At 39.1% G+C, this 25,920-nt stretch overlaps 3 protein-coding genes across 5 annotated transcripts; 1 reads left to right on the forward strand and 2 right to left on the reverse strand.

The window, feature by feature from the left end:
- The first annotated feature begins 484 nt into the window (after positions 1-484).
- ggcx (gamma-glutamyl carboxylase) lies at positions 485-8,121 on the forward strand. Of its 2 annotated transcripts, none has more exons than XM_055040425.1 (15): positions 485-701; positions 982-1,182; positions 1,267-1,425; positions 1,944-2,109; positions 2,206-2,284; positions 2,378-2,484; positions 2,828-2,991; positions 3,075-3,370; positions 3,658-3,789; positions 4,809-4,960; positions 5,037-5,206; positions 5,283-5,413; positions 6,118-6,265; positions 6,726-6,930; positions 7,478-8,121. In XM_055040425.1, the coding sequence occupies exons 1-15, from the start codon at positions 677-679 to the stop codon at positions 7,635-7,637; spliced, it is 2,295 nt and encodes a 764-aa protein (XP_054896400.1). In that variant the 5' UTR covers positions 485-676; the 3' UTR covers positions 7,638-8,121. The 2 variants fall into 2 exon arrangements, with proteins under 2 accessions (XP_054896400.1, XP_054896401.1); XM_055040426.1 differs by having other exon boundaries at positions 1,004-1,182.
- Position 8,122: 1 nt separating this feature from the next.
- snx24 (sorting nexin 24) lies at positions 8,123-14,552 on the reverse strand. The gene is made up of 7 exons (XM_055040427.1): positions 14,349-14,552; positions 13,252-13,335; positions 11,506-11,610; positions 11,298-11,392; positions 11,132-11,161; positions 10,942-11,006; positions 8,123-10,200 (listed from the first exon to the last, which is right to left on the reverse strand). Exons 1-7 carry the CDS (start codon positions 14,415-14,417, stop codon positions 10,130-10,132), a joined length of 519 nt encoding a protein of 172 aa, XP_054896402.1. The 5' UTR covers positions 14,418-14,552; the 3' UTR covers positions 8,123-10,129.
- A 605-nt stretch (positions 14,553-15,157) lies between these two features.
- On the reverse strand, positions 15,158-25,469 carry loxa (lysyl oxidase a). 2 transcript variants are annotated; one of them, XM_055040677.1, is made up of 7 exons: positions 24,644-25,467; positions 23,135-23,243; positions 22,441-22,572; positions 16,811-16,967; positions 16,003-16,098; positions 15,779-15,894; positions 15,158-15,688 (listed from the first exon to the last, which is right to left on the reverse strand). In XM_055040677.1, exons 1-7 carry the CDS (start codon positions 25,260-25,262, stop codon positions 15,682-15,684), a joined length of 1,236 nt encoding a protein of 411 aa, XP_054896652.1. In that variant the 5' UTR covers positions 25,263-25,467; the 3' UTR covers positions 15,158-15,681. The 2 variants fall into 2 exon arrangements, with proteins under 2 accessions (XP_054896652.1, XP_054896653.1); XM_055040678.1 differs by lacking the exon at positions 15,158-15,688 and having other exon boundaries at positions 15,775-15,894; positions 24,644-25,469.
- Between the last annotated feature and the right edge of the window lie 451 nt (positions 25,470-25,920).

Consider the following 25,920-nt stretch of genomic DNA (forward strand, 5'->3'; position numbering starts at 1 on the left):
ATAATTTCAGTAAAATATAACTGTTGCTATAATATTATTATTATGATCACATAATAATAAAATTATGTGGTTATGTATTTTGTGGAGACATTAAGTCAATGGCTGTATACATTATCTATTATCTTTTATTTTAAAAAAAACAAGTCGGGGGAACGCCACAGACATTGCGATGAATGAGCCAAGATTATTAAACACGTTCCACCGACTGGACCCGATCAGTCGTAACACACTACAGGATGATCGGTTACGATTGTCGGAAGCGACAATCTTGGAACTCAGAACGTTCTAAGATTGTCTAAGGGCAAAATCGGGCCCGACAATCGTGTAGTGTGAACTGGGCATAAGTTTGAACATTGGAGTTCCAATAATAATACCTTTATGTGCTGGGGGAGTTTTCAGGATGTGACGCAGAACAGGGCGGGATTAGCAGTGAAATCAGCCAATGAGCAGGAAGCACCTTTTTCACAACATTCCAATCCTTCCCACAACGTTCGCCTCCTTCTCTCCTCCCCTCTTCTGCTCCTTTCGCCGAGTGTGTGGTACTGTGACACGTAAACTTTGTCCGCCACATTCCTCTGGCAGGATACCTCCACCTGGGACAGGGAGAGCAGAGAAAAGACTCATGCCTAGTCCCGAACCAGAATAACGCAGAATTTTACAAAAACCAAAACAAAACATGGAGGCGAGAGACGCTACTGCAGGTGAGGTTGCTGTTAGCACCGACTGTCAAACAGCTAGAAAGAAAGAGAGAGAGAGAGAGCTGTTTGTTGTTTTCACTCTAATTACCAGTTAGAGTAACACCTAACAAGTTGGGACCTCAATACCAGCTATGTTTGTGTAAATATAGCCCTGAACACGAACCTGGCAGGTTGTTTTGATTGAACAGAGAGAGCACAATGAGTCCTTACAGATACTGTTTAGACTTGCCTTTTAACAATAACCATGACTTTGCGTCTTGACGCTTCTTTATTCAACTTATAGGTGCTTTTGTTGGCACCGACAGAGGGAAAAAATCTGCAAAGAAGGATGCAGCCCCTAAAGCGGTGAAACCACAGACTAAAAGCAGAATGGAGGAAATGTTTGGCTTCAGGAAAGAGGACCTGAGCTCCTGGGAGAACCTGGTGACCCTTCTGAACCGACCCACTGACCCTGCATCTCTGGGCATCTTCCGCTGCATGTTTGGTGAATAAATCAGTGCTGTCTGCTGTTTAAATTTCGACTTGTTACAAAGAATCGTATTGTATTCACGACTTGTTTTCTGTCCAGGATTGCTTATGGCTATAGACGTCACACAGGAGAGGGGCCTCAGCCACCTGGATTACAAATACCTAGATGGGGCCCCCGTGTGCCGATTTCCTCTTTTCAATTTCTTAGAGCCCCTCCCTCTGGATTGGATGTACGTGGTGTACCTGGTGATGTTCCTCGGTGGGTACTTTACTGTTAAGAGAGGTTAGACTACAGTCTGAGCAGATTTCTACTAGAAGATCTCTGTGAAATCAGCACCTCTTGATTGTTTTTTACATCTGAATAATATTTGTCACCACGGAATAGTTAACTCCAAGTTGTTTGAAAATGGCCTACGATTCCTTCCCAGATTGATGAGTGGCAAAAATTGCTTCTCTAGGGTCATTCCTTTTATGTTTTTTTATTTGCATACCTGAATTTTTCATAAAAAGGTCTCATCTGCTAAAGTTCTTATTCATTAAGTGCATTTCATAAGCACTGCCCACCTGCGACTGTCCTCTCTTAAGTCCTGTGGAAACTAAAAGAGTGTACTTACTTTTTCTACACTTTTACTTTAAGGTGAGGTGTAAATAATTTTAGAACTTATTTACACATACTCATTATATTTACTATTTCTGCAGCTTGTAGCAGCTTCCCAATACTTCCTGAATTTGTTCCCCTTAAATTTAACTAAACTGTGTGTTTATTTTTAATTAAAGGTGCACTGGGCATCATGCTGGGCTGTTTCTACCGTCTCTCCTGCCTCATGTTCATCTCGACGTACTGGTACATCTTCTTCCTGGACAAAACAGCCTGGAACAATCACTCGTATCTCTACGGTCTCATTGGGTTTCAACTCGCCATCATGGACGGCAACAGATACTGGTGAGGTGAAGCTTTATTAGACTGCTTGTGACTTAATCTGCATCCTTTTCTCCATGTCAGTCTTTTTTTTTCTTTTTTTTTTATGTGTATTTTTAGGTCGCTGGATGGATTACGAAAACCTTCCATAAGAAATGCTCATGTTCCTCTGTGGAATTACACCGTACTGAGGACACAGGTTTGCTTCAGTCATCATTTAGCAATTTTAATGTAAAAATTATTGCGACAATCTGAGCTGATTTAATGATACCTGTGATCTTGTTTTTCAAAGATCTTTATTGTATATTTCATTGCTGGAGTGAAGAAATTGGACGCAGACTGGGTGGAGGGATATTCCATGTCTTACCTGGCACACCACTGGCTCTTTGATCCTTTCAAGTATGTTTGCCTAAGTCCTACATAAATTATATAATTTTATAATCAAATATGCAGCGGTTTTTGTCATGATAGAGTTGGGCAATATGGCTTAAAAGTAGATTCTCAAATTGTTTTCATACCAGATTCAATTTCTGATATTTATTTATTTTTTTAATCTTCCTCTCTTATTTTTAAAAGAAATTACAGATGACAGAAAATATTTTCCAATATTTTTTATATTGACACTGATCAAACACTGCTTTCACTTAATATGTGAAAATGCCAACAAGGTATAAAAGCTTTTGCGAGGCAGTGTTTGTCATTGATGTCACTGAGCTGTACCAACGTTGTTTTTGTTTTTCAGAGTGATTCTTCCTGTGGAGTTAGTGAGTCTGCTGGTGGTGCACGGAGGCGGTCTAATTCTGGATCTCACCGCTGGATATTTGCTGTTTTTTGACGCCACACGGCCAGTCGCGATTTTCTTTGTGTCTTATTTCCACTGCATGAACTCCCAGCTGTTCAGCATCGGTCAGTGTGCTGCTTCATTCACTCGGTAAAGTCTTTGTTTTCTCCACTGATGTGTATTTAGCTGTATTTTTAACCCTGTTCAGGGATGTTCTCCTACACGATGTTGGCAACAAGTCCTCTCTTCTGCTACACTGATTGGCCAAGGAGAGTCTTTGCCCGCTTCCCCTCTTTGCTAAGCGGAGTCCTGCCGTTCACCACAGAGGAGATTCAGCCCAGCACTTCCTGCCTTTACCCTGAAATCCACAGCAACGAACGTCCAGGGACACAAAGTCCTGGAAAAGCTTCCAAAATGCGATTTAAGCACAAGCTGGGAGCTGTTTTTACTATTCTTTACATAGCCGAGCAGTTTTTCATGCCTTATTCACACTTCATCACACAGGTATGTCTTCTCAGTGTCTAGCATTCATTTCTTAGATTGTTTTATTTCCATTTCTGAGTGGACAGCTTGCGTTTCGAGTGAACAAAAGCCTTTCAAACCCTCCTGATAGTAAAACACAGTCATTGTTTCACTATAAACAGCAGCTCATATAGTCAAAACTTTGCAATACGAGAGCCCTTATCATTCAGTCTCTGAAGCTGAAAACATGGGTGTTTGCTTTCATGCATGTGATGTAAAGTGCATGTGTAATATAAAATGGTCCTAATGTTCTTTTTTTTTGGACTCAGGGTTACAATAACTGGACTAATGGTTTGTATGGATACTCCTGGGACATGATGGTCCACTCCCGCAGCCATCAGCACGTGAAGATCACCTACAAAGATGGAAAGACAGGGGAAATTGGATATCTGAACCCAGGGGTGAGATACCAGGAAAAACAAAACCATGCGAGCGAGGAAAATAATCTTTTCCTTATTTTTGCGGCGATCATTTCACTACACATTGAATTTAACCAATTACTAAAAATACTTATTTATTTTTTACTTCTGCACATGACTGGGAAATAAATTAATTTGATCAGTTTCTGAAGATGTAATTTTTTGAAAAATCTGAATTTTTACCAATTTACCAATGGTTTCCGTAACTCAGAGTGACGTCGACTCACCCGCTGCCTACCGTCTTGTTTGACAAGCGTGTTATACAGCTTCTGTTTACTTGGACTTTGAATTCAGGTCAAAGAATGACTGAAACAAAAGCGTGTGTTTGAAATTTTTTTAGGGCATTTGTAATTTCTTTTCAACAAAAGAAATCAAGATTATTTTAAAAAGAAATTGGGAATGAAAAAACATCAGAAATTGTGTTTTCAAGCCATATTGTAAAACCCTATTACTTCCCTATCCACTAAGTTGTTTAAAACTAATAACTTCCACTATTTTGCTTCATAAAACTGTTGAAAAAGGCAGGAGAAAAGGTGTCAAAGTTTACATGTGTATCTGGTTCAAAGCATCTGAATAAAACAACTGTATTACCACTTTACTACTATAAATATTGAATAAACAATAAAATAAAACACTGGAAGTGAAGAAAGGCCAACAATTAAAAAAATGTTTAAAGAAGAATTTTAAAAGTGGGCAATGAAGGAACACTTGTAATACATAATGGCAAATGGTTCTATTATCACTATTTATGCATCATAACAACTTAGCCCCAGCTCAGGAGTTTCATATAACTTTAAATGTGTATCTTCTTCTTGGATCTCAAACTACAGTAATTATTAGAGAAGTCAGAGCACATTTTGTTTATCTGTAAGATGTTAAAATCTGCAGGTCAGTCACAATAGTAAAAATAGTAAACCTAAATATCATGTTTTAAATTACGGGTTTATCCTTAAATATTGGGAGTTTTAAAGCTTTCTGGAATAATCCCGTCTGTATTTCAGGTGTTCACTCAGAGTCGCCGCTGGAAAGATCATGGAGACATGCTGAAGCAATACGCCACCTGTCTCAGCGGGTTGCTCCCCCGCTACAACATCTCTCATCCTGAAATCTACTTTGACATCTGGGTGTCGATCAACGAGCGCTTCCAGCAAAGGTAGGAGGAAATTTGGATGTCAGATGTTGGATGGAAAAAGTGCGATGGTTGAATTCGTCATGTTCTTCTCTGTAAGGATCTTTGATCCTCGCGTGGACATCGTGAAGGCAGAGTGGTCACCTTTCAAACCAAACCCGTGGCTGATGCCCCTGCTGGTTGACCTCTCACCCTGGAGGACCAAGTTCCAGGAGATTGAGGGAAGTCTGGACAATCAGACGGAGATCGTCTTCATTGCAGATTTTCCAGGTTGAAGCTCTCTTCTTTGCCCTGATTTTTGTTGTAAAGTATTGCTTGTCTAACTACCATTTTTGTTACCGATCAGGTCTCCATTTGGAGAACTTTGTGAGTGAAGACCTGGGCAACACCAGCATCCATGTGCTGCAAGGGCAGGTGAATGTTGAGATAGTGGAGGAGAAGAAGAACCACACTCTGCAGCCTGGTGACCAGATAAAGGTACAGCTAAACAGCATCGCCATCAGGAGTTTTATCAATACGAATACAATGTTTTCAGACACTAATAGTCAATTAAATTAAGATTTAAACATTTTGTAGGATTAGTTATACATGATTGATCAAAATATTTTTCAACTCAAGTAAAAATTTGAGCTGCTGTGCACTGATAGATACATGTTTGAAATGGAAAAGGTGCAGGATAAAGTCATATTCTTCAGTATAAAATAAGAGCATTCATTTACAAAAGGGATCCTCTGTGTCATGTTCAAAAAGGGGAAATGGCTGTTAATGAGGGTGTTGTAAAATGACTATTTTCCTCTTAATTAGAAAATAACTGTCATATTTTTTCATGTGAGCAAGTTGTTCTAATTCAGAAAGCTTCTTCTGACTGCTTGTGAGGCCTGTCTGTCCTTTTACAAGCTAATTTTAGCAAAGAAAGCAAAAACCTGCTGTGCAAGTTTCTGCAAACAGAATCTCCAGCTGATGCATTAAGTAATTCACCTTCCAAGGCTGCTGAAAGTTTTCCAACTGTGGAAATGCAATCTGGAATGTCATAAAGGAGGCAGGTGGACTGCGGAAAAAGCAAAAGAGTAGCAATAGAAGAGAAAGGACGAAAACCTGTATAAATAATACTGGCTAAATAATTACAAAGCAATATTGGTATGACTCTCCTAAATTTCATTTTTGTTTTTTTGTGTTTCCAGGTTCCTGCAGGGGCTTATCATAAAGTGTACACCATATCTGAGAGCCCTTCCTGCTACATGTATGTCTATGTCAACACCACAGAGGCAGTGCTGCTGCAGAACTTCACCAAACTGCAGGAGCTTCAAGAGCGCATTCGCAATGGAACAGGTGAAAACAATTCGGATGAGATGATGTTATAAAACTAGCCTAGTAAAAACCAGCTGGCCAGGCTACTATTTTTATTTTTATTCATTTAACCTTTATATTACCAGGATAAAACCCCATTGAGATTAAAATCCTCTTTTTCAAAGGAGTGCAGGCCAAGAGGCAGCAACAAATACAACTCACAAAAAAAAACACAGTAAAAAGCCTATAAAAAAGCCTGGTCCATGTCAATGAATCAACCTCAAAAACGATTAGTTTGGATTATACTATAAAACTGGTATTCGAACACACCAAGTTTATTGCAGTATTTAGAGGAAGATTTGTCTAATTTTCTTTTAGGCTAAAACTTGACTCATCTGTTGAAGTTTCTCACTTTCTTTGGGGACAGAGTTCTTGCTAAATGAGAAGCAAACTGTTGCCACTTGAATCCATTCACATCATATGTTGACAAATGACTGTGCAGAAACGGAGCCTCTCCCTCCGGAGCTGCAGCCTCTCATGGCGGCAGAGGACGACAGAGAGGCGGAGGTCAACGCCACCGACCCCGTCGTGCAGCTGTTCCTGAAGAGGCAACGTCGGATGAAGGAGGTGAAGAAACGCAGGGAGGCGGGAGTTCTGGAGCGACTGGATCGCTTTGTCGTTAAAAAGTACTACACGATACGGAGGGGGTACGTGCTTCTCTGTTCCTGCACGCTCTCGGAAAGTTGTTCAAATCTGGATAAGACTTAAAACAATTATTTTTCCAAAATCTTCACCATGATTTTCAAAAAGTGAAAAATAACATTTGAAAACAAAAACCGTTTAAAGCAAATTGCTCGACTTTTTCGTCTAACTACACAAACCAAACTCCTTTTTATCTCAGGATGCTTTGTGATAGTTTGAAATGCTCAGGTGGGAAAAGAAACAATAAATTCAGTTTTCTTGATATTTTTAAAAAGTGAAATTTTAAATCAGTTTTCTCGACAAAAAAAACTCAAGTAATGAAACATTCAAGTTCCAATTAACACATTCAGACTTAATTACTTTAATATAATGCCATAATTAAACTATTACGGCAAATGAAATAATTGAACTGATGACACAAAATACAAGCATGTTGAGATGGTGAATGTTTTTGAAACAAATTGACTTTAAAATCTTGAAATCAGCTGAATGACCTAATGAAAATGTTATTGCAACACTTGGAAACAACAACCTTGTCCCTTTGTCTGGTAGATTTCTGATGACAGCCATTGCAGTAAGAAACTTGGCGGTAGGTCTCCCTCCTGTGGAGCAGCTGAGGAGTGAAGTAGCCTTTGCCAACATGAAGGAACCTGAAGCAGAAGCCGAGCCAGACGAGACGCTCAAACGTGAAGTTGGTCACGCAGAACTTTAAAACTTGTCAAAACAAGAAGTATAAGGATGAACTCCGGGTACTGAATCACACATTCCTGTAAATCTGTTACTGCTGGACTGTTACCGAGTGGCCAGGCCATGAAAGAACTCTGAAGAACTTAGCATTTCAGGTTATTCCCAAATGTAATATTTTGTTCTTAAATTTCAGCTTCCAGAGCACCTTGCAGTACAACCAAAAGTCTGTATGTTTGTGTTCATAATGTCACTGCCAGAAAGCCATTAAATTATGATCTGATGGAAGATTAACTCATAAACAAGCCAGACTATAAATGGGAAAGGATGAGGTTGAATGAGTATTATGTCTTTAAGTTTCAGCAGCTTGAACCTTCTTTTTTTTTCTTTAGTTTTTACCAAAATGTGAGGGGAAAAAAAAACAAACTTGACACATGTAATTGTGATTAATCTTTTTTTTATTACACTGTATTGATAAATGCATTTATTTAATAAAATCAAGTCTGACAAAACTTTGTGAAACATAATTTTATTAGTGTTTGTATATTACAAAGCATTTGTTAGTGTAGATTCAGCGTTTATTGTAGTTTGACATTATGGCACAGATATGACACTTCCACTCAGTTACACAATAAATACATAAAAATCTTCACCATGAATCTTTACAGGATGATTTTAATAAACTTCCTTTTACTAATAAACAGAGATTTTTGCTTCAGTGTTAAGAAATAAAGATCCAGCCAAGGGAAAAAAAAAAAAAAAGATTAAACAACTGATCATTGACGACTCCAAACAAAGTCACAGATTTAGTCGACATCAACAAAACAGTGAGTAGTTGTATGGTCTTATATTGCACGGTAAAACAAATTACCCTTTAAATCTCTACTTAATTAATATGTTCACAACTGGCCTATTAATGATATATTCCCATTTTTAATGCAACATGAAAGCAGTTAGTGTTAGATGCTGGTTTTCAGGAATAAAAAGAGAAAATGATCCAGGTTTGTTTAGAAACAAGAATTTTTTTTGTGGAAATCATCCTTCAACCTACAGCTGCCAGGACAGCGTTCGTACAGAAGCAGCTTCACAGTAACGGCTCAAAACTCGTTTTTGAGCTGAAATAGTTTTGCATAGATCGCTAACTAAAAAAAAAACAACTAATCTGAAACCAATTATTCAATTGACCATCTCTATAGGCTGTGTATTGTTTTCCTTTCACAATAAATAAGTCTTCGCATAAAAATTTGTAACAGAAAATAAGGTAGACGCACCACAAACACACGACTCTAACTTTAAGGATCTGATTAAAAAGTGGAAACTTCTGCTTAATTAGTCTAATCGAAATTGATGCCAAGCAGGTTTGGTACCATCAAGGTTCAGTAAGTTCTGCATCAAACAGCAGAGGCTAAAAACATTTCAACAGTTATACACCTGGGAAACATAAAGATCTTTTAAGAAATATACTCATGTTTGTAAGTACATTTAAGTGTAAAGACAATGTAATCGAAGCATTTCTTATTAATAATTTTTAAGTTAATCTGAGTTTGAAGGAATTTTTAAATGGTAATTATTTAAAAAGAGGATGCAATTTAAATAAGGCAAATGTGTATTTTCAACTAAGCTCAATATTTCTAAAGTTGGAGGAAAGAAACTGCAGGGTTTATAAAACTGGAGTGAAGAGTAGCACACCAGGATTAACAACTCCCCACAAAAACAATTTAATTTAAGGTTTTTTACACATATTTTGCCAGGAGTGTCAATATCTAATAAGAGATTTTTATGCAACAGGCTCCGTGTAACGTAATGAGTCATAAACCATTTATTTCATACAGCTGGTATAACGGTCATTTCTATTTAAAGGCAGTTTTTAATTTACTCAAACTACACCACAGTGAAAGCTTTTGCAGTTTTGGTTTCAAACTGCGTGCTTCTTTAAAAACCTCAAGTTCACCACTGCTTGGAACGGAGCATTTGAACCATTTAACAAAAAACTACATATGAGGATCCACATCATTTCAGAATCTGCTTACATTTTTTCAGTGTAACCAGAATGAAACCAGAGCCACATTATTCCTGCCGTTCGCCCTCGACTGGCTCCTTCATGGCAAAAAGAAATGCATCAAAGGTTTAGTTCAACCATTATCTTCCAGATACGATACATTCATTAACATTTCCAGCCTATTTTTATTATTATTCCAATATCTAACTCTAAAACTACTGAGAATGTTTCTCTTTTTCCAAGCTATCTAAATGTACCTGTCAGACTATTTCTCATTTAATTTACATCTTAAAGTTGAGTTTTAAAGTGAAAACCAGATGGAATATGTAGCAAAACATAAGTTTTGTAGTGAATTATTCAGAAACCAGTGATCAATTTTAGTTTAAAAAAAAGTAGAAGACTTATGAGTTTTTGATGTATGTCTGTGAGTTAAAAAGAGGCTCAAATTATGTTCTTATACGTTCTTCCTGGTGCACAACAAAGCTGGTGAGACGCATTGGTCTGACTGCCGGCTTGCGACTCTACCTCTGCTGAAAATCTGGGTAGAAAACGCCGTCCACCACGCCTTCAATCACAACATTGGAAAAGGAATCTAATAAGGGAAAAAAAATTGCAAGGTGAGAAAAAAAATGCATATGCAATTTCACAGCTTTTGTCTATAAATGTAATTAAATCTTTTATTCATGCGTGTTCACACCCTTATAATTTAGCTTTTTTGTTATAGCTCTGTAAAAATAAATACAAAAACCGCAAATAAATACAAAATATTTGCTTGGAATTTCAGAGACACGTCAGAAATTCATAGGATAAAAGAATAATGTTCATTGTACTCAAACATATACCTATAAAAAGTAGGATCAGAGAGATTTTAAGTGGTTTCTTGATGCTCTTTTTCTGAAATTATGTTATATAAAATGAAATGGACACGCCTAAAATATTCCTGCTTTGCCTCTTAAATCCGTAGCATATTTACTCAAAGATCATCAAGTTGGTTGTTGGTGTAAAAGAGGCAAAATGTCTTATTGTTTTCTGTCAGCAGTGGGGTTTTTTCCTGGGAACTCCCCCACAGAAGCCATTTTTGCCCTCTGTCTTTCTTTTTTGTGTGAATCATAAACACCGACTTTTACTGAGGCCTATAATTCTATAAATGTTGATTTAACCATCTGGTTGATGTGATTTTTAGACTAATTTTAGAGAACATTGTTCCTTTCATGAATCAAATCATCATTTCACTGAGAAAAATAAAAGACAAAAGTAGAAGAGATCTGTGTAAGGGAAAATACTTTTCTCAACACTGTGATTAAATGTGGGTCATGATGTCGTGTGAGCGTACCGTGTGCAGAAGGAAGCAGGTATGGATCTCTGAGATAAACAACCACTGGCTGATGAGACAGTTTACTGAAAAAGAGTCAAAGAAAAAAGAGAAGTGAGCGGGTAAAGTTCAGCAAACTATCTGGGTGAAAAGCAATACGAGCACATGACCTGCTGATTTATGCGAAAGGAGGAAACTCAGAATGACTCACCTTGATTCCATTGATTCTGTGTCAAAAGAGCTGAAAAGCATGAAAGAAAGAGAAGTCAAATCACATAGTCGGTCAAGAGTCTGGGAACAAAACTGTCCCACAAACATAAACTGCCACAAATTGCTCTAGTTTTCTATACTGAAGCCAACCTGCAGTTCCAACTCACCCACAGCTTTCCGTTTTTGGCACTGAAGGAAAATGGCGGACGTTGAGGAAATCCAGGAATATCTTTGGGAGGACCTCGTTTTCCATAATTACAGTCTAACCAAAAAAAACAAAACAAAAGGACATTTTTGTGAGCGCGCCACGCCAGGATGCAGAAACAAAGTTGCTCAATGAGTTAGGTCAGCAGACAGAAAAAATAAGCAGTCTACCTGCAGGTAGAGCTCCAGGCCGTGCCTCCTCTGCTCCAGAACTTTAGGGACCCAGTTTCTAACATGCTTCGAAGGGATTTCAGGAGGTTTTATGCTTTTTTTCAGCTGAAACGAGTCCAATTGTTAAAAAAAACTTTATTTTATTTTGCATTTTATAGTTCTAATAATCTTAGAATTGTGATAGATTTTTAAATTAAGCTTTAAATATCCTATCTAGGTTGTGCTTTATTACAAAGTTACTAAAAGAAAACCTCTAACACCTTAGCTGTGTTAAAATGACTGTTTATCAATGTGTTGCATACAAAAAGTGAAATAAAATGCAACATTCTGGGGGAAGGTAGACCGTATGTTGTGATTAAGATTCAAGGAAACTCCTGGGTTGTTTGGAGCTTCAAAAGTATAAAACACATTTTCAAAAATAATTGATTGAGTTTTAAGTTCTTGGATGTCAGGGCAGACAATTTTAACAATGTGTGCTCCACTATGTTCTTCAGAAAACTTGAAAATATTCAAGTAATCACTGCACTGTCACTGCAAAAAAAAAAAAAAAGCAGCAGTGAAAGAAATTGTCCTTTCAAGTGTTTTTTTTAATATACATACACAAAACACATCATTCTGTTAATTTGTTTAATTTAATTGCCCAGAACAACCCACAAGTTGATTCACTTCCATCTGTTTTCCCCTACAAAAGAGGCAGGAAAATTTGCAGAAGGTGACGCGTCATCGTGTGATGAACAGGGAAATATGCCAACAGTTTCCACTCAGCATTTAAATGCAGCAAAACATCTATTTTAAATACAAAGCAGATTACTTTTAGAACCAGACTCAAATATTTATTTACACCTAGTGTATTTAGTTACACTAGGTGTAAATAAATAACGTGTCAGATTAAAAAGTACCTTTAAAACAAAAAAAACATCTATTACTTATGAAGCATATTTTTCATTAGCCTCACATTTCTGCTAATTGTTTTGTATTGCCCTGATGTTACATTCTAATCTTAAATCTTGTGTTTTCATTACCTCCAAGTGGAAAATTATTATAATTTCATAAAGAACACATTTGTGTAGTGAATTCATCAAACATGTTTCACTTAGTAAACCACCAACTGTTCAATAATTTTCTAATTTATCAAGATGCTTCTGCACGTTGTCAGGTTCTGCAAATTCATTCATTCACTCAAATCAGTGGAGTTGCACATCTTAAAATTGCAAGGTTTTGGCACTGAAGGTGCCAAAACGCTCTACTGTTCTATTTATGATTTACATAAATAAATAGAACAGTAGAGAGGAAGGGGTGAGAGTTTTGACTGCATTGTGAAGCTGTTTGCTACAGACGGTTACAAAAGAAATTGCACATTACCGACATTTCATGCTGCACAGGGTGCTTTAAAACTAAATGCAACTAAAAGAAATAAAATGCATGATAATGATGCAATAAAAAATTTAAAGGAGAGATAAAAGACTTTTTAATAAGACAATTGAAACAGCTAAAACAACAATGAGGCTGCTAAAACAAGCAAGAGCTGAAAGGTCAGCCAATAAAATTGTGCACATCTAAAGGAGACAGACTATAATACTGCCAAGAAGAAGGTTTGAAATTTCATTTTAGTTGTTGAAATGGATAGCATCACCTTTGAATGTGGAAGTAAACACATATTCCTATATACATATATTTTCTGACATTATGGTTACATACATATCTGAGCACAAAAACCTCACCACAAAATAAAAATCTGGGTCTCACCATTTTGTGCAAAGCGTGAAATTCACTGTAGCGTTTCTCAACACTGTGCAGTCTGCCGTTCACCAGGACGTCAATTTTGAAGACCTGACGGAAAGACAAAAAGAAGTGATTTCCTCATGTAGAGTAAATCTGATTTGGTCAGCATTTAGCAGCTAACGAAAGGAAACATCTGTCTCCATTTTTTTGGCTGATCTGTCAAAGTGACTGTTAGCACCCCTGACCAAACGTGTTGTATACTTCCCTCACTCTGCTTGATTGTTCCCTAAAAAACTCGCCGCAAACGTGACTGTATCTACCACAATGACAGCAAGTTCTGGATTGACAATGGAGCTGCACAGAAACTTTAATAGGAAAAGCTCATAGTTTGAAACTAAAAAGAATTCAACTGCTTTCAAAAACTTTGTGCCATTGGTGTCCTTCTCTTGTATGTATTCACTGTAGATAAATATGCTGCTCGCACTGCTGAATTCACCTTTTCTTAAAAAAACAAACTTACTCGGTTTCATAAGAGCCTTCTGGAGTCACAGGTTGCACACCCCTGGTTTAGATTAAAGTATTTTTATGTATCAGAATGGCCTAGTCAAAGTGCAGACCAGGGTTTTAAAAGCCTAGCATTTTCTATGAATATTAATGAAGGGAATTGTATAAAAATATATATCAAAAGCAAAATGTATTTTACGGAGGTTACTATTAATTATTATCTATTCAATCTATATGACAGCAGCACAATCAAACTCCAGATTGTCAATAGCTTAAAATTGCAATCCCTTTGAAAAGTGTCCCAAAATTAGACCACCTGTTTGAAATAATTAATTTCTCTGAGTTATTTTTTTTTTAAATTTCGGTGATGATTTCAGGTGAAATGGTTTAAACTCGTCCACAAAAAATAAAAAAAGAAAGGCTGTCTGGAAGTGCAGTGGCTCTTTAATGTAAAGCTGCCAAAAGTCAGCAAGTTAAATGGAGAAAACTGACATGTTTACAGGGAGAATGTAACACATTGTGACGTTCTGCCGCAAAGACTCGTTGAAACAGCGACAGTTTTACGGCGGTGATTTTTTTGCCCGGAGACACGAACGCAGGTTTTCCGTTGGTCTTACCGTGAATCCTTTCTCCACCGAGCTGTTCTCCGAGCGGAACGACGGGATCGACAGTCGGATCGGCTGCATTTTCCCGCCGGACCAAACGGTTCTGTTCGGCTTCTACGTGACCGTCTGGCGCGCACACACACACACACACGCATTTAACCCAAACACCTGACTGACTGCTGGTGGTTTGCTGCAGTTAGAATGATAAAAATCACTGAATTCAAATAAACTCAGGCATGTCTCAGTGCTGCCCCCTGGTGGACTGGATGACATGGATCGTAGCCTGGATGGCACTAGAAATTTCATTTTATTTATTTATTTATTTATTTTTATATTGTGAAATTATTAAATTACTTACAGACGCTATAGCAATATTTTAGTAATTAAAGATAACATAACAACATAAATAAAAAGGTCCTTTATTTATGTTGCTAATAGAAACCTCAGTAAAATGTTTTGTATGTAATGAATTCTTTACATCTTAAAACAGAACACTGTGGAAATGTATGGCGTCAACAATTAATAATAATAGTAACGATAGTGATATAAAAATGTAATTTAGTGGTAAATTGTGTAACAAACAATAAAATCATTAATAAAGTTTATGTAGATAAACTGATTAGCAAAAACCTGTACAATTATTGCTTCATTTTCAGTAATTGTTGACTGTTATTGCACTCAGCAGTCACAGGACGTTTGCCAACACATGAAGAAACTAATCTGTTTTTTCTTCTTTTTGATTGCGTGCAGTTTATTAAAGCAGAGCCTAAACGGCTGAAAAAACAAAAAAAAAAACACATGAAGAACCAAAACATTCGAGACAATGTCTGCCAAATTTATTTAAGGAAGCTCCATCAAAAGCTTTAGAATAAAGACATATAAATATAATAAATGCATTTTTCTTTTAGATAGCTTTCACTTTTTGATATATTGCGTAAGGGACTAATTGGAGGCAGGTTCATTGTGGCAAACCCTGAAGAGAAAAGCCAAAAAGAGAGAGAAGATACAATGACCAAACACTGAAGGTATTGTGTTGTTTTAATCTTATTATTTAAGCTGTTAAATATAACAGATTTATTTAAGTCTCTTACAATAAAGGCTTGGGGGATACGAGAGAGGGAGACAAAGTATAACAGAGGTCTTTTTCCTCATAAAGCAAGGAAGATTCAATGTAATCTTGTGCCATAATATCTGATGGTTATGTTTATTTTTTTCTAAATTTTTTATTCTAAAATAAACGTATGTCACATATTATCATCTTTCACACATCCGCTGTTGGTCTTTGCACTCGTCAAAGTCATTCACAGGGGAAACTTCTTGAATATCAGTGGATCACTGCTGTGTCTTAATATCTGAAAAATACAGAAGCAAAAGGAGCATGTGACTTAATAGAGAACACAATTTTAAAATAAAAAAACAGTCACTTCATTCATGATGCTTACGGCGACATGTGGCAGCCGGACACGTAGGCATAGTTGCCGGTGTAACGTACGTCGCACCGCACAATGTTGTTGGAGTAGTCTGATTCTTCAACTTGATAGGAAGGATTTACACTGATCTGTGCACAACAAACCGTACGAAACAGAGGCGAATCAGCAACATCATTAACTGCAGATTCTACAAAGAAATGTGCCCCAAAGGCAAAGATAGCCTGTTCGGCACAGACCTTGAGGGTATATTGTCCAGGTTGCACATCTGTGATGTCGATCCACTGACAATCGATGTCTGCGTTGTAGGTGTCATAACATCCTGGGCTCAGACCCTGCACATCAAACAGTATTCACATTCAACAATAATATGATAAATGTGTTAAGACATGTGCAGATCTTTCACATGATTAATGCTAAAGGTAAATTTAAGCTATTCTAAAGTATGTTACTGCTTTACTGTACCTGAAAGAACAAGAATTACAAAATAACCTCAGTTTCTAAATTATTTGAGTTTAAATCAAATAATGAATCAGGAAATAGGAAACACAGTACAAAAGTTGTTTATATTCATGTAAGCGGAGAGGCATAAACTTCCTTCTTAGCGCCTCTCTGATCTCATATGGATGTTATTGAAGTTGAGATGGAACGTAATTTTTAATTGAGAAGTTTTTAATTAAACTCATCATCTGAACCGTGGTTCAGACTGTATTTACTGCAGTAGCTTTCTTTTTATCTGTTTCATGGGAAGGAATCTCAGAAAACCCAGGACTCAGAGAAATTACTTAAAATACAAGATTATTGTAAATTAAAAGCTTGTCACTATATCAATGTCAAAATCTGATAGAGCAGACAGGCTTCTAATGAAATGGTATTTCATTAACAAACAAAAGTGACAGGACAAACTGGTTATTTTAACCCACTAAAACTGAGGTATAGACTTTTAAATGAGCTTAGCATGGTTTCTGGAAACACTCATAAGTGTCACAGTTTTGTTTCATGTTTAAATATGCATTCATGAAAAAAAACTGGAGCTTCTTTTGAGACCTGTGTGTGTGACGTGCAGGCATATCTCCGGTAGTATCCATAGTCACAGGAAGTGTCTTCCAAGCAGAAGCTAGCCTTGTGGCCCTCTGCCACCGACCGCTGAGTAGAGGAGTCCAGCAGCTCATAGTGGCTGAACTCGTCCATGCTGTGGAAGTGCCTGTCGATCATCAGCAAAACAGACAGGTCAGAGAATAAACTCTCTCTGCAACTACTGGGCACCATGTCTAAATTCCCCAACGTCACAAGTGATAATTCATTTTTCCATATACACAGTTATGTGACCTTGTGCAGAACAACATCTGGTTTAACTCTGCTGTCTCTTAGGAAAATAGTCTGGCCTCTAACTGCACTTGACTTTCAAAACACTGGCAAAAAAACCTACACAGACCACATCAACGGTTTGCTGGATCGTGGCCAGAAGGGCTCCATATCTGGAAGCAGCCCAGTCGACCTCTCACTTCACAGCATAACTATGGAGTGAGGTAGTTTCAGGAGAAACTGAAGTAGGACTTTTACCATAATCCCAGTGAAAGACCTGAAAGATCAGCAGCTTCCTCTTTGGAACCATTAAACTTTACATTTCATTTATTTATCCACATAAATCTTTGGAGTTGCTCATGAATAAAACACTCTGGTTCTGTTTAAGTTTATTAACCTCATCACGTGAAAAATTAAGGAGAGCTAGATTCTCTTTCTGTCAAAACAAAACAGAAAATCTTACTTTAGTAGCTTAGTTTGTTAATAGACAGACTATTAGGCTGTGTTCACACTGCAGCTTGAAGTGACCCAATTCCGATTTTTTTGTCAAATCTGATTTATTTTTTTTTGTCGTGGCCGTTCACACTGCCAAATAAATGTGACCTGTTTGTGTTCTGCAGAGTGAACAGCCAAACGACCTGAAAGTATCCGGCATGTGCAGTAGAGGGCGCAAAAGCGTCAGCGTTCTCAGCCGACCGCCATAAAAAGAAGAAATGCTCAGTGTTTGCGGAAGGAAACATGGATGCTAACAGTAGAGCATAGCAACAACTTCAACAACTTCAAACAGCATATTGACAACTTAATCCTCATTATAGTCCGTCATAGTTGCTTTTCTTGCCGCTTGTGCGTATCAGGACACAGAATAGTGACATTTGTCACTTTTCAGATGAATAGAAAATGTAGTCATCAGCATATACTGCGAAAGTATTCTTTCTGTGTTTCAATAACCTCTGATATACTTTTGTCATAAAATTGAATCAAACTACCATGCAGTCAACATGGTGTATTCATACCATCAATTCCTACTGATGCACATTTAACGCAAACCAAGATCATAATGGAGGGACTTTCCAGCATTTTAGTGTTCAGAGTTATGGCCATTAAACCCCAGTTTAGCTGATTTTCAACTAAACACCTTTTGTTTGATGTTAATGTTACCAATATTTACTTAACTTAGAATCACTTTGATAGCAGAATTTGTTTTCATATGATTGTAAGTGAATTCAGGCTCCACTCGGTTAAAGTAGTAAAGAACAGTCAGATTTTTTTTTTTTTAATAACTCCAATTAAGAAGATTTGTTTATAAGAATACTGTGACTCAGTGTAAAGAGTATTCATAGTTTGATTCATCCTCTGCAACATACTGATTTTTGTTACTGAGTTGTTACTGATTTTTGTCTTATCTATATATTTATGTTCTGATAAGTGAGTTTGAGTCATGGTGTGAAGGCACTTTTATTGGTCATTATGTGTAAAAAAATGCTGTATAAATTAAAAACATCTAAGAAATATATATATATATATATATATATTATATATATATATATATATATATATATAAAAAACTCCCTTCTCACCCACCGCGGGTGGTTCTTATCCTCTGAGCTCGGGTCCTCCCAGAGGCCTGGGAGCTTGAGGGTTCTGCGCAGTATCTTGGCTGTGCCAAGGACTGCACATTTCTGGACTGAGATGTCTGATGTTGTTCCTGGGATCTGTTGTAGCCACTGCTCCAGTTTGGGGGTTACTGCCCCGAGGGCCCCGATGACCACAGGCACCACTGTGGTCTTCACCTTCCAGGCCCTCTCCAGTTCCTCCCTGAGGCCCTGGTATTTCTCTAGTTTCTCGTGCTCCTTTTTCCTGATGTTGCAATCACTTGGTATTGCTACATCTACCACAACGGCTTTCCTCTGATGTTTATCCACTACGACAATGTCTGGTTGGTTCGCCATTACCATTTTGTCTGTCTGGATCTGGAAGTCCCACAGGATCTTAGTTCTGGCGTTCTCCACCACCTTTGGGGGTGTTTCCCACTTTGATCTTGGGGTTTCCAGTCCATATTCTGCACAGATGTTTCTGTACACTATGCCTGCCACTTGGTTATGTCGCTCCATGTACGCTTTCCCTGCCAGTATCTTGCACCCTGCTGTGATGTGCTGGACTGTCTCAGGGGCCTCCTTGCACAACCTACACCTTGGGTCTTGTCTGGTGTGGTAGATCTGGGCCTCTATTGCTCTGGTGTTTAGGGCCTGTTCCTGGGCGGCCAGGATGAGGGCCTCTGTGCTGTCCTTGAGTCCAGCTTTTTCCAGCCATTGGTAGGATTTACTTATATCAGCCACTTGGGTTATTTGCTGGTGGTACATCCCATGTAGGGGTTTGTCCTCCCATGATGGTATCTCTGGCACCTCAACCTCCGTTCCCTGTTGTCTGAGACATTCACTGAGCACATTGTCTGTTGAGGCTTTGTCCCTGATGTATTTATGGATCTTAGTTGTTTCGTCCTGGACAGTGGTTCTCACACTCACTAGTCCTCTGCCTCCTTCCTTGCGGCTCGTGTACAGTCTCAGGGTGCTGGATTTGGGATGGAACCCCATGCATTGTTAGTAGCTTTCTGGTCTTAATATCTGTGGCTTTTATCTCCTCCTTTGGCCAGCTAATTATTCCAGCAGGGTATCTGATTACTGGCAAGGCATAGCTGTTTATCGCACGGATTTTGTTCTTGCCATTGAGCTGGCTTCTCAGGACTTGCCTTATTCGTTGGAGGTATTTAGCTGTGGCTCCTTTCCTTGTGACCTCATCGAGGTTGCCATTTGCTTGTGGTATACCTAGGTACTTGTAACTGTCCTCTATGTCTGCTATTGTTCCTTCTGGGAGTGAGACCCCTTCTGTGTGGATGACCTTCCCCCTCTTTGTGACCAGCCGACCACATTTCTCTAGTCCGAATGACATCCCAATGTCCGTGCTGTAGATCCTGGTGGTGTGGATCAGTGAGTCGATGTCTCGCTCACACTTGGCGTACAGCTTGATGTCATCCATGTAGAGTAGGTGACTGATATTGGCCCCATTTTTGAGTCTGTATCCGTAGCCAGTCTTGTTGATAACTTGGCTGAGGGGGTTCAGGCCTATGCAGAACAGTAGCGGGGACAGAGCATCTCCTTGGTATATGCCACATTTGATGGACACTTGTGCAAGTGGTTTGCAGTTGGCTTCAAGGGTGGTTTTCCACAGCCTCATCGAGTTTGCAATGAAGGCTCTCAGAGTCCTGTTGATGTTATACATCTCTAAGCATTCAATGATCCAAGTATGCGGCATTGAGTCATAGGCTTTCTTGTAATCAATCCAAGCCATGCACAGGTTGGTGTGTCGGGTTTTGCAGTCTCGGGCAACTGTGCGGTCTACGAGGAGTTGGTGTTTGGCTCCTCTGCTATTTACACCGATACCCTTCTGTGCCGTGCTCATGTGTTTATCCATGTGTTTGCTTATCTTGGCCGCTATGATGCCTGACATGAGCTTCCAGGTTGTGGAGAGGCAGGTTATTGGTCGGTAGTTGGGTGGGGACTGGACCCTTTGATGGATCCTTCTGGATTAGGATTGTCCGCCCTTCAGTTAACCATTCAGGGTGAGTCCCACTTTGTAGCAGCTGGTTCATTTGGGCTGCCATTCGCTCATGGAGAGCAGTGAGTTTCTTTAGCCAGTAGGCATGGATCATGTCAGGCCCTGGTGCTGTCCAGTTTTTCATACCTGAGACTCTTTCTTGGACATCTGTCACAGTGATGGTTACCGAGGCTTGCTCAGGGAGGTTGCTGTGGTCCTCTCGTAGAGAGATCAGCCACTGTGCATTGCTGTTGTGGGACGCCTCCCTTTCCCATATGCCTTTCCAGTATTGTTCCGTCTCCAGCCTTGGTGGGTCTGCTCTGTTGTTATTGTTACCCTGCCATTGAGAGTACACCTTAGCTGGTTGAGTGGAGAAGAGCCGGTTAATCCTTCTGGATTCATTCTCCCTTGTGTATCTCTTTAGGCGGCTGGCCAAGGCTTGGAGCCTCTGTTTGGCAGTTTCAAGTGCTTCAGGTATGGGCATCTGCCTGTACTTTCTGGGTACTGGTCTTTTCATTGCACCCTTGTGGAGCTCTGACAGTTGGCTCACTTCCCTCCTTGTTACCTTGATTTTAGCCTCTAACCGTCTTTTCCATGGTGGGTATTGGGTCTCATGGTTGCTCTTATAGCCAAGTATCTCAAGGATCACTGATGCTGAGTTGTAGATCAGCTCATTGGTTTCTGTTATGGTGTTGGTAGGGATCGTTCTCAATGCTGCATTCACATTCTCAATGAGACTTTCAGATGGTACTTCACTCAGCCGTTGTAATTGGCGCCGGGGAGCCTGGTTGTCATTCGGGTCATGATTCTCTCTCTCAGGTCAGCAGCTGTCTCGTTCAGCTCTGTTTCGCTCATTGGGGCCGTGTATCCCCTCACTGGGTGGGGACTTGTAGTTAAGTCCCCACAGTCCTGACATCCGGGTTCCTCCCTTTTGCCGTAGCATTTGTGTTGTATCTCGTCAATCTCAAGTTGTGATAGCAGTTGCCGTTTGCGGATGTTGGAACACTGAGCTACTAGTTGTTTAGCGCTTAGTGTTGACTGGGGATGTCGAAGTGACCATTCCTTCCCCAGTCTTTGCATGTAACCTCTCTCACTAGGGTTACTTGAGTAGTAGCATTCCAACAGATCCACATTTTCATCTCTCGCCCATTTCCGTCTTGTTCCAGTAGCCCATTTGTCATCAAGGTGCTCTGGTTCCCCAACACCTGACGCAGACCTTGTTTGGCCGGGCGACGTCTGAGCCGGCATGTTATGCAACTTAGTATCTCTCATGGTATGAGGTAGGCAGTAGCTTGAAGGGTCTTGCCTAAGGACCCAGACTGGATTCGAACCCTGCCCTCTCGGGTGATATACTGATGCCTTATGTATTGAGCTATCCAGTCAGCTATATATATATATATATATATATATATATATATATATATATATATATATATATATATATATATATATATATATATATATATATATATATATATACAACTATTTAGAATTTAATACATAACAGGATTGTGTTTGTTTGACCACATTGAATTTTTAATGACCTTCACAAACTTTTAAAAATTCTGTCAGTTTTCCACTGGGTTAAAATAAGCAGATTTATGAAGTGAGAGAGCACAATAGGGGGTGGGAGCATTTTACAAGCTGACTCACAAAGACAGGAAAAAAAGCAGCAAAACCAAAATCCACCCAAACCGGAGGAGAAATCAAAAAAAAAAAAAAAAAATCAAATGTTTGTGTGATGATGAGGTGGACAGCGTGGACGTAAACTTCCTACTCACTGGTGGCAGCTGTGCCACTCCCATGAGTAGCGTGGCCTGCTGGGGAGGAAGTCAGCTGTGCCTTGGTTCTTGACTTTCTGAGGAAACCTCAGCAGCACTCTGGTGTCGTAATCTCTCGCTCGATAGGCTGAGCTGCAAGCATAGAGCAAAGAAAACAGATGTGATTGAAGGGACAGAAAATACCTTCTTATGTAGACGGTGACATCACCACTGATGTTTTCCCTGCTTCATCTCTTCCTGAGAGTGGAGCAGACTCTAAGGGTCCAAACTGAAACTAAGTCTGCCAAGGTGTATATGAATGCGTGTGCGCGTATATGTGTGTGTGTGTGTGTGTGTGTGTGCGTGCGTGTGTGTGTGTGTGTGCGTGTGTGTGTAAATGCAGGGTGGAAAAAATCCTTCAGAGGCGCTCGGTTGTTTGGGTTAGTCCTCGATAATGTGTTTACCATTCAGGCTTTCTCCCTGAGGACAGGCTATGATTAAACTTTTACAGAAATCCACCAACTCCACCCCCTTTCTCCACCATCAGCTGCACGATTCACTTAATTTTAACTCATCTCATCGCTTCAGCTGGGCAGGCCTTCCTTACAAACACTTAGGTGGTTGTTATGGCTCAGAGCTCCCTGATTCACACTCAGACAAGGCTGCAACTCCCACCCTTATTTTTTTTTTTCTCCTCATACATGAGCCCCAATACCTTGACAAACAGTTTTCCTCAGCTGCACATCTCAGGTTGTACATTGGTGCTCTTTGGACATAAGCAGAGGCTTGAATGTAGTACGGATCTGGCACAAGATCGGGAAGACCTACAACACAATATGAAAGAGATTATAATTATTGCTCAATAACATAAATCCAGTTGATCTACCAGTGGATTAATGCCAGCTTGAAAAATGAAAAAAGAAAAAAAAATTGAGGGTGCTACACCTTTGTCCTTAAAATGTCTTACTTTTTTGTCTTACCTACTGTCAAAATGAGGTAAATCAAACAAACATTGTATTGGTAATAAATGCTATCAAAACATTTAGATTATAATGACACTAAAACTTTTGGTTCAGTCATTCGACATATTTATTGTTCAGCAGGGAATGCCTGATATGTTTATATTAGTAGCAGCTAAGAATTAGCATAAAATTTGTGGTTGAAAAAGTTTTTGTGTTGTAACTAGCTTAGCTTATCTTAGCTTAGCTTAGCCTAGCAACAACACTGAAGTCAAACTTGTAAAATGAGCTTCTAAACTTTGAGCCACTTTCTTACTTCCATTTTCTAGGAGACTTTTAAGAAGCCACATTGTTTTAATAGACTTAAAAAGTTTGCATCCAGCTTTAGCTTGAAATTATGCTGGATATTATTAGCAAGCTTCACTATTACCAAGTGAAGCTTGCTAATACCTGTAGTTCTCTGTGAAAAAATATTTACATGTCATTTGATCGATTTTTAAAATTTACACAACGTTTTTAAGTAATTTAGTGACAATGCTAACTTTAAAGTTAGACCTTAGCTGAGCTTTCCAACCGTGCAGCTATTGTTACCAATGAATGCCACAACTTAACTGTGGTTGGCATGGACAAAATTCACCTTCCACCTTCTTGTATGAACAGATTTACAAAGTTTCTATCCAGCATGTTGTGATAGTGCTAATAAAACCAAACTCTATAACCCCAAAGTAGCATTTACTAATTAACTGTATATGTTATTTGCACTTATAGAAATGCTATTTTGTTAAAATCTAGCTAAAAGTCATTACCAATGGACAACACATGCTGTGGTTGAAAAAAGGTTTCTTTTGACCATTTTAGAAAATATAAATATGTATAAATAGGCCTATATATATATATATATATATATATTTTTTTTTAATTATTTCACAAATTTTTATGTCCAAATTTTTATGTCCGAAAACAGGTCTTGGGATGTTTTTCCTTTGTTTGACGTGAAGACAAAGCAGATGAGTACATTAGTTGTGAATAATTGAGAGGAAAAATTGAATGGTATTTTACCTATTAATTAGTACATAGTTTACACATGAACAAATCCACTGAAATAAATCCAATTGCAGGACTCATTTCATTGGTCAATTTTTTTTTCAGTGAATAAAGGTGGAGACACTTTTGATGAACAGATGCTGACTCTCATTACAAACACCCCTTTCTGCCAAGCATCTACACATTTATTCATGCGTGAAGAGCGCCTTCTTCATTCTTACCATACTGATGATACCTTGTACCATATCCGGGTCTTGACCTCGGCCTGGGTCTCTCGTAAACATCATAATGATTGTAATATGGATTGTCAAAGTCGATGGACTTGTAAGGATCGTACGGATCATCGCCGACCATCATGTCACTGGCTCTGGGTAGAGACGGGCTGACGTTGACATCTCGGGTGTCGTTGGCAGTGCGGTTCGCCTGCGCCGCTGCGCTCTCCGCGGGTCGTTCGCGGTGAAGATGCTCCCGATGTTCTTGCCCTCTAACAAGCGTAAGGAGGCTGCGGGGCGGCTGCTGCTGCTGCTGCTGCTGCTGTGGCTGACTCCGGGCTTCCTGATGTCTCACGCCTGCATCCCGGATGATGGTGACAGGTCGCGCCTGCTCTTCTTCTTGCGCTGCGCCCCTGCGCTTCGGCGGCACGTACTCCGAGCCTTGGCTCAAAAGGCTGAAAACCTTCCCGTTGTGAGACCACTGTAGCGTCTGCCGAAAAGCACCTCTTTGGTCATTTCTGGGTTGCGCTCCCGGATTTCTCTGGGAGCTGGCAATTTGCAGGAGCACAACAAATAAACAAAAGCATGCGTAAGAAGTGCCAAACGCGCCAAACACGCGCCTTTCCATTGTAGATTTGATGAAATCTGTCAAATATGGAAAGAATGCTAAGAATGACCAAATATCCTAAATTTGAGCAGCAGTCTTCATGTCTCAGTCGAAAGGGCGTTCAAAGAGCAGAGAAAGTGAAAAGCTAAATTTTAGTGTTTCCTTGTGACCTCATATCGCTTTTCTGCAGCCTGGAGATGCATAAGATGATGATGATTATGAGGAGGAGGAGTTCAGCATTTGGAGGAGTTTAGGATCTTGTTATACAAGTCTGCTGCTGCTCATGTAACGACAGTGACGTGTGATCATTACCAACCAAAAATGCACAACCTGATCTTTTTTTTTATTGGATGCCAAACGAGCGTTGGTAACAAGCAGTGAAACAGAAAAGAGAGAAATTAAGTCTAATATTACTTTGCCTTGCAAAAATATATCCAAACGGACTTTTTCCCATTTTTTCTTACAACTACAGACTCGTAGTGTATTGAAATTGTCTGTAATAGATCAACACAAAATAGTGCATGATTGCGTAGTGCGTGGCTTTAATTTTCTTACAAATAAACAGAGCCCTCACTATTTATTGTTAGTTGCAAAAAGGCAATTAGGGCCCCGAGCAAAAGGGGGTCCCCGAGTACGGAGGTGTTGATCTCAGTGGATAAAACGGTGAAAATAATAAAAA

The sequence above is a fragment of the Poeciliopsis prolifica genome, unplaced genomic scaffold (genome assembly GCF_027474105.1).
Source record: "Poeciliopsis prolifica strain line A6 unplaced genomic scaffold, Auburn_PproV2 SCAFFOLD015, whole genome shotgun sequence".
NCBI lineage: Eukaryota > Metazoa > Chordata > Actinopteri > Cyprinodontiformes > Poeciliidae > Poeciliopsis > Poeciliopsis prolifica.

Coding starts and splice junctions, on each gene's coding strand:
- ggcx (XM_055040425.1), top strand. CDS start 677: ATGGAGGCGAGAGACGCTACTGCAG. Junction 2,485..2,827: donor TGGCTCTTTGATCCTTTCAA/GTATGTTTGCCT, acceptor TTTGTTTTTCAG/AGTGATTCTTCCTGTGGAGT. Junction 3,790..4,808: donor TTGGATATCTGAACCCAGGG/GTGAGATACCAG, acceptor TCTGTATTTCAG/GTGTTCACTCAGAGTCGCCG.
- snx24 (XM_055040427.1), bottom strand. CDS start 14,417: ATGCAGCCGATCCGACTGTCGATCCCGTCGTTCCGCTCGGAGAACAGC. Junction 11,611..13,251: donor TTCACGCTTTGCACAAAATG/GTGAGACCCAGA, acceptor GACTCGTTTCAG/CTGAAAAAAAGCATAAAACC. Junction 11,393..11,505: donor GCCTGGAGCTCTACCTGCAG/GTAGACTGCTTA, acceptor TTTTTTGGTTAG/ACTGTAATTATGGAAAACGA.
- loxa (XM_055040677.1), bottom strand. CDS start 25,262: ATGGAAAGGCGCGTGTTTGGCGCGTTTGGCACTTCTTACGCATGCTTT. Junction 22,573..23,134: donor GAGGAAAACTGTTTGTCAAG/GTATTGGGGCTC, acceptor CTATGCTTGCAG/CTCAGCCTATCGAGCGAGAG. Junction 16,099..16,810: donor CCTGCACGTCACACACACAG/GTCTCAAAAGAA, acceptor TTTGATGTGCAG/GGTCTGAGCCCAGGATGTTA.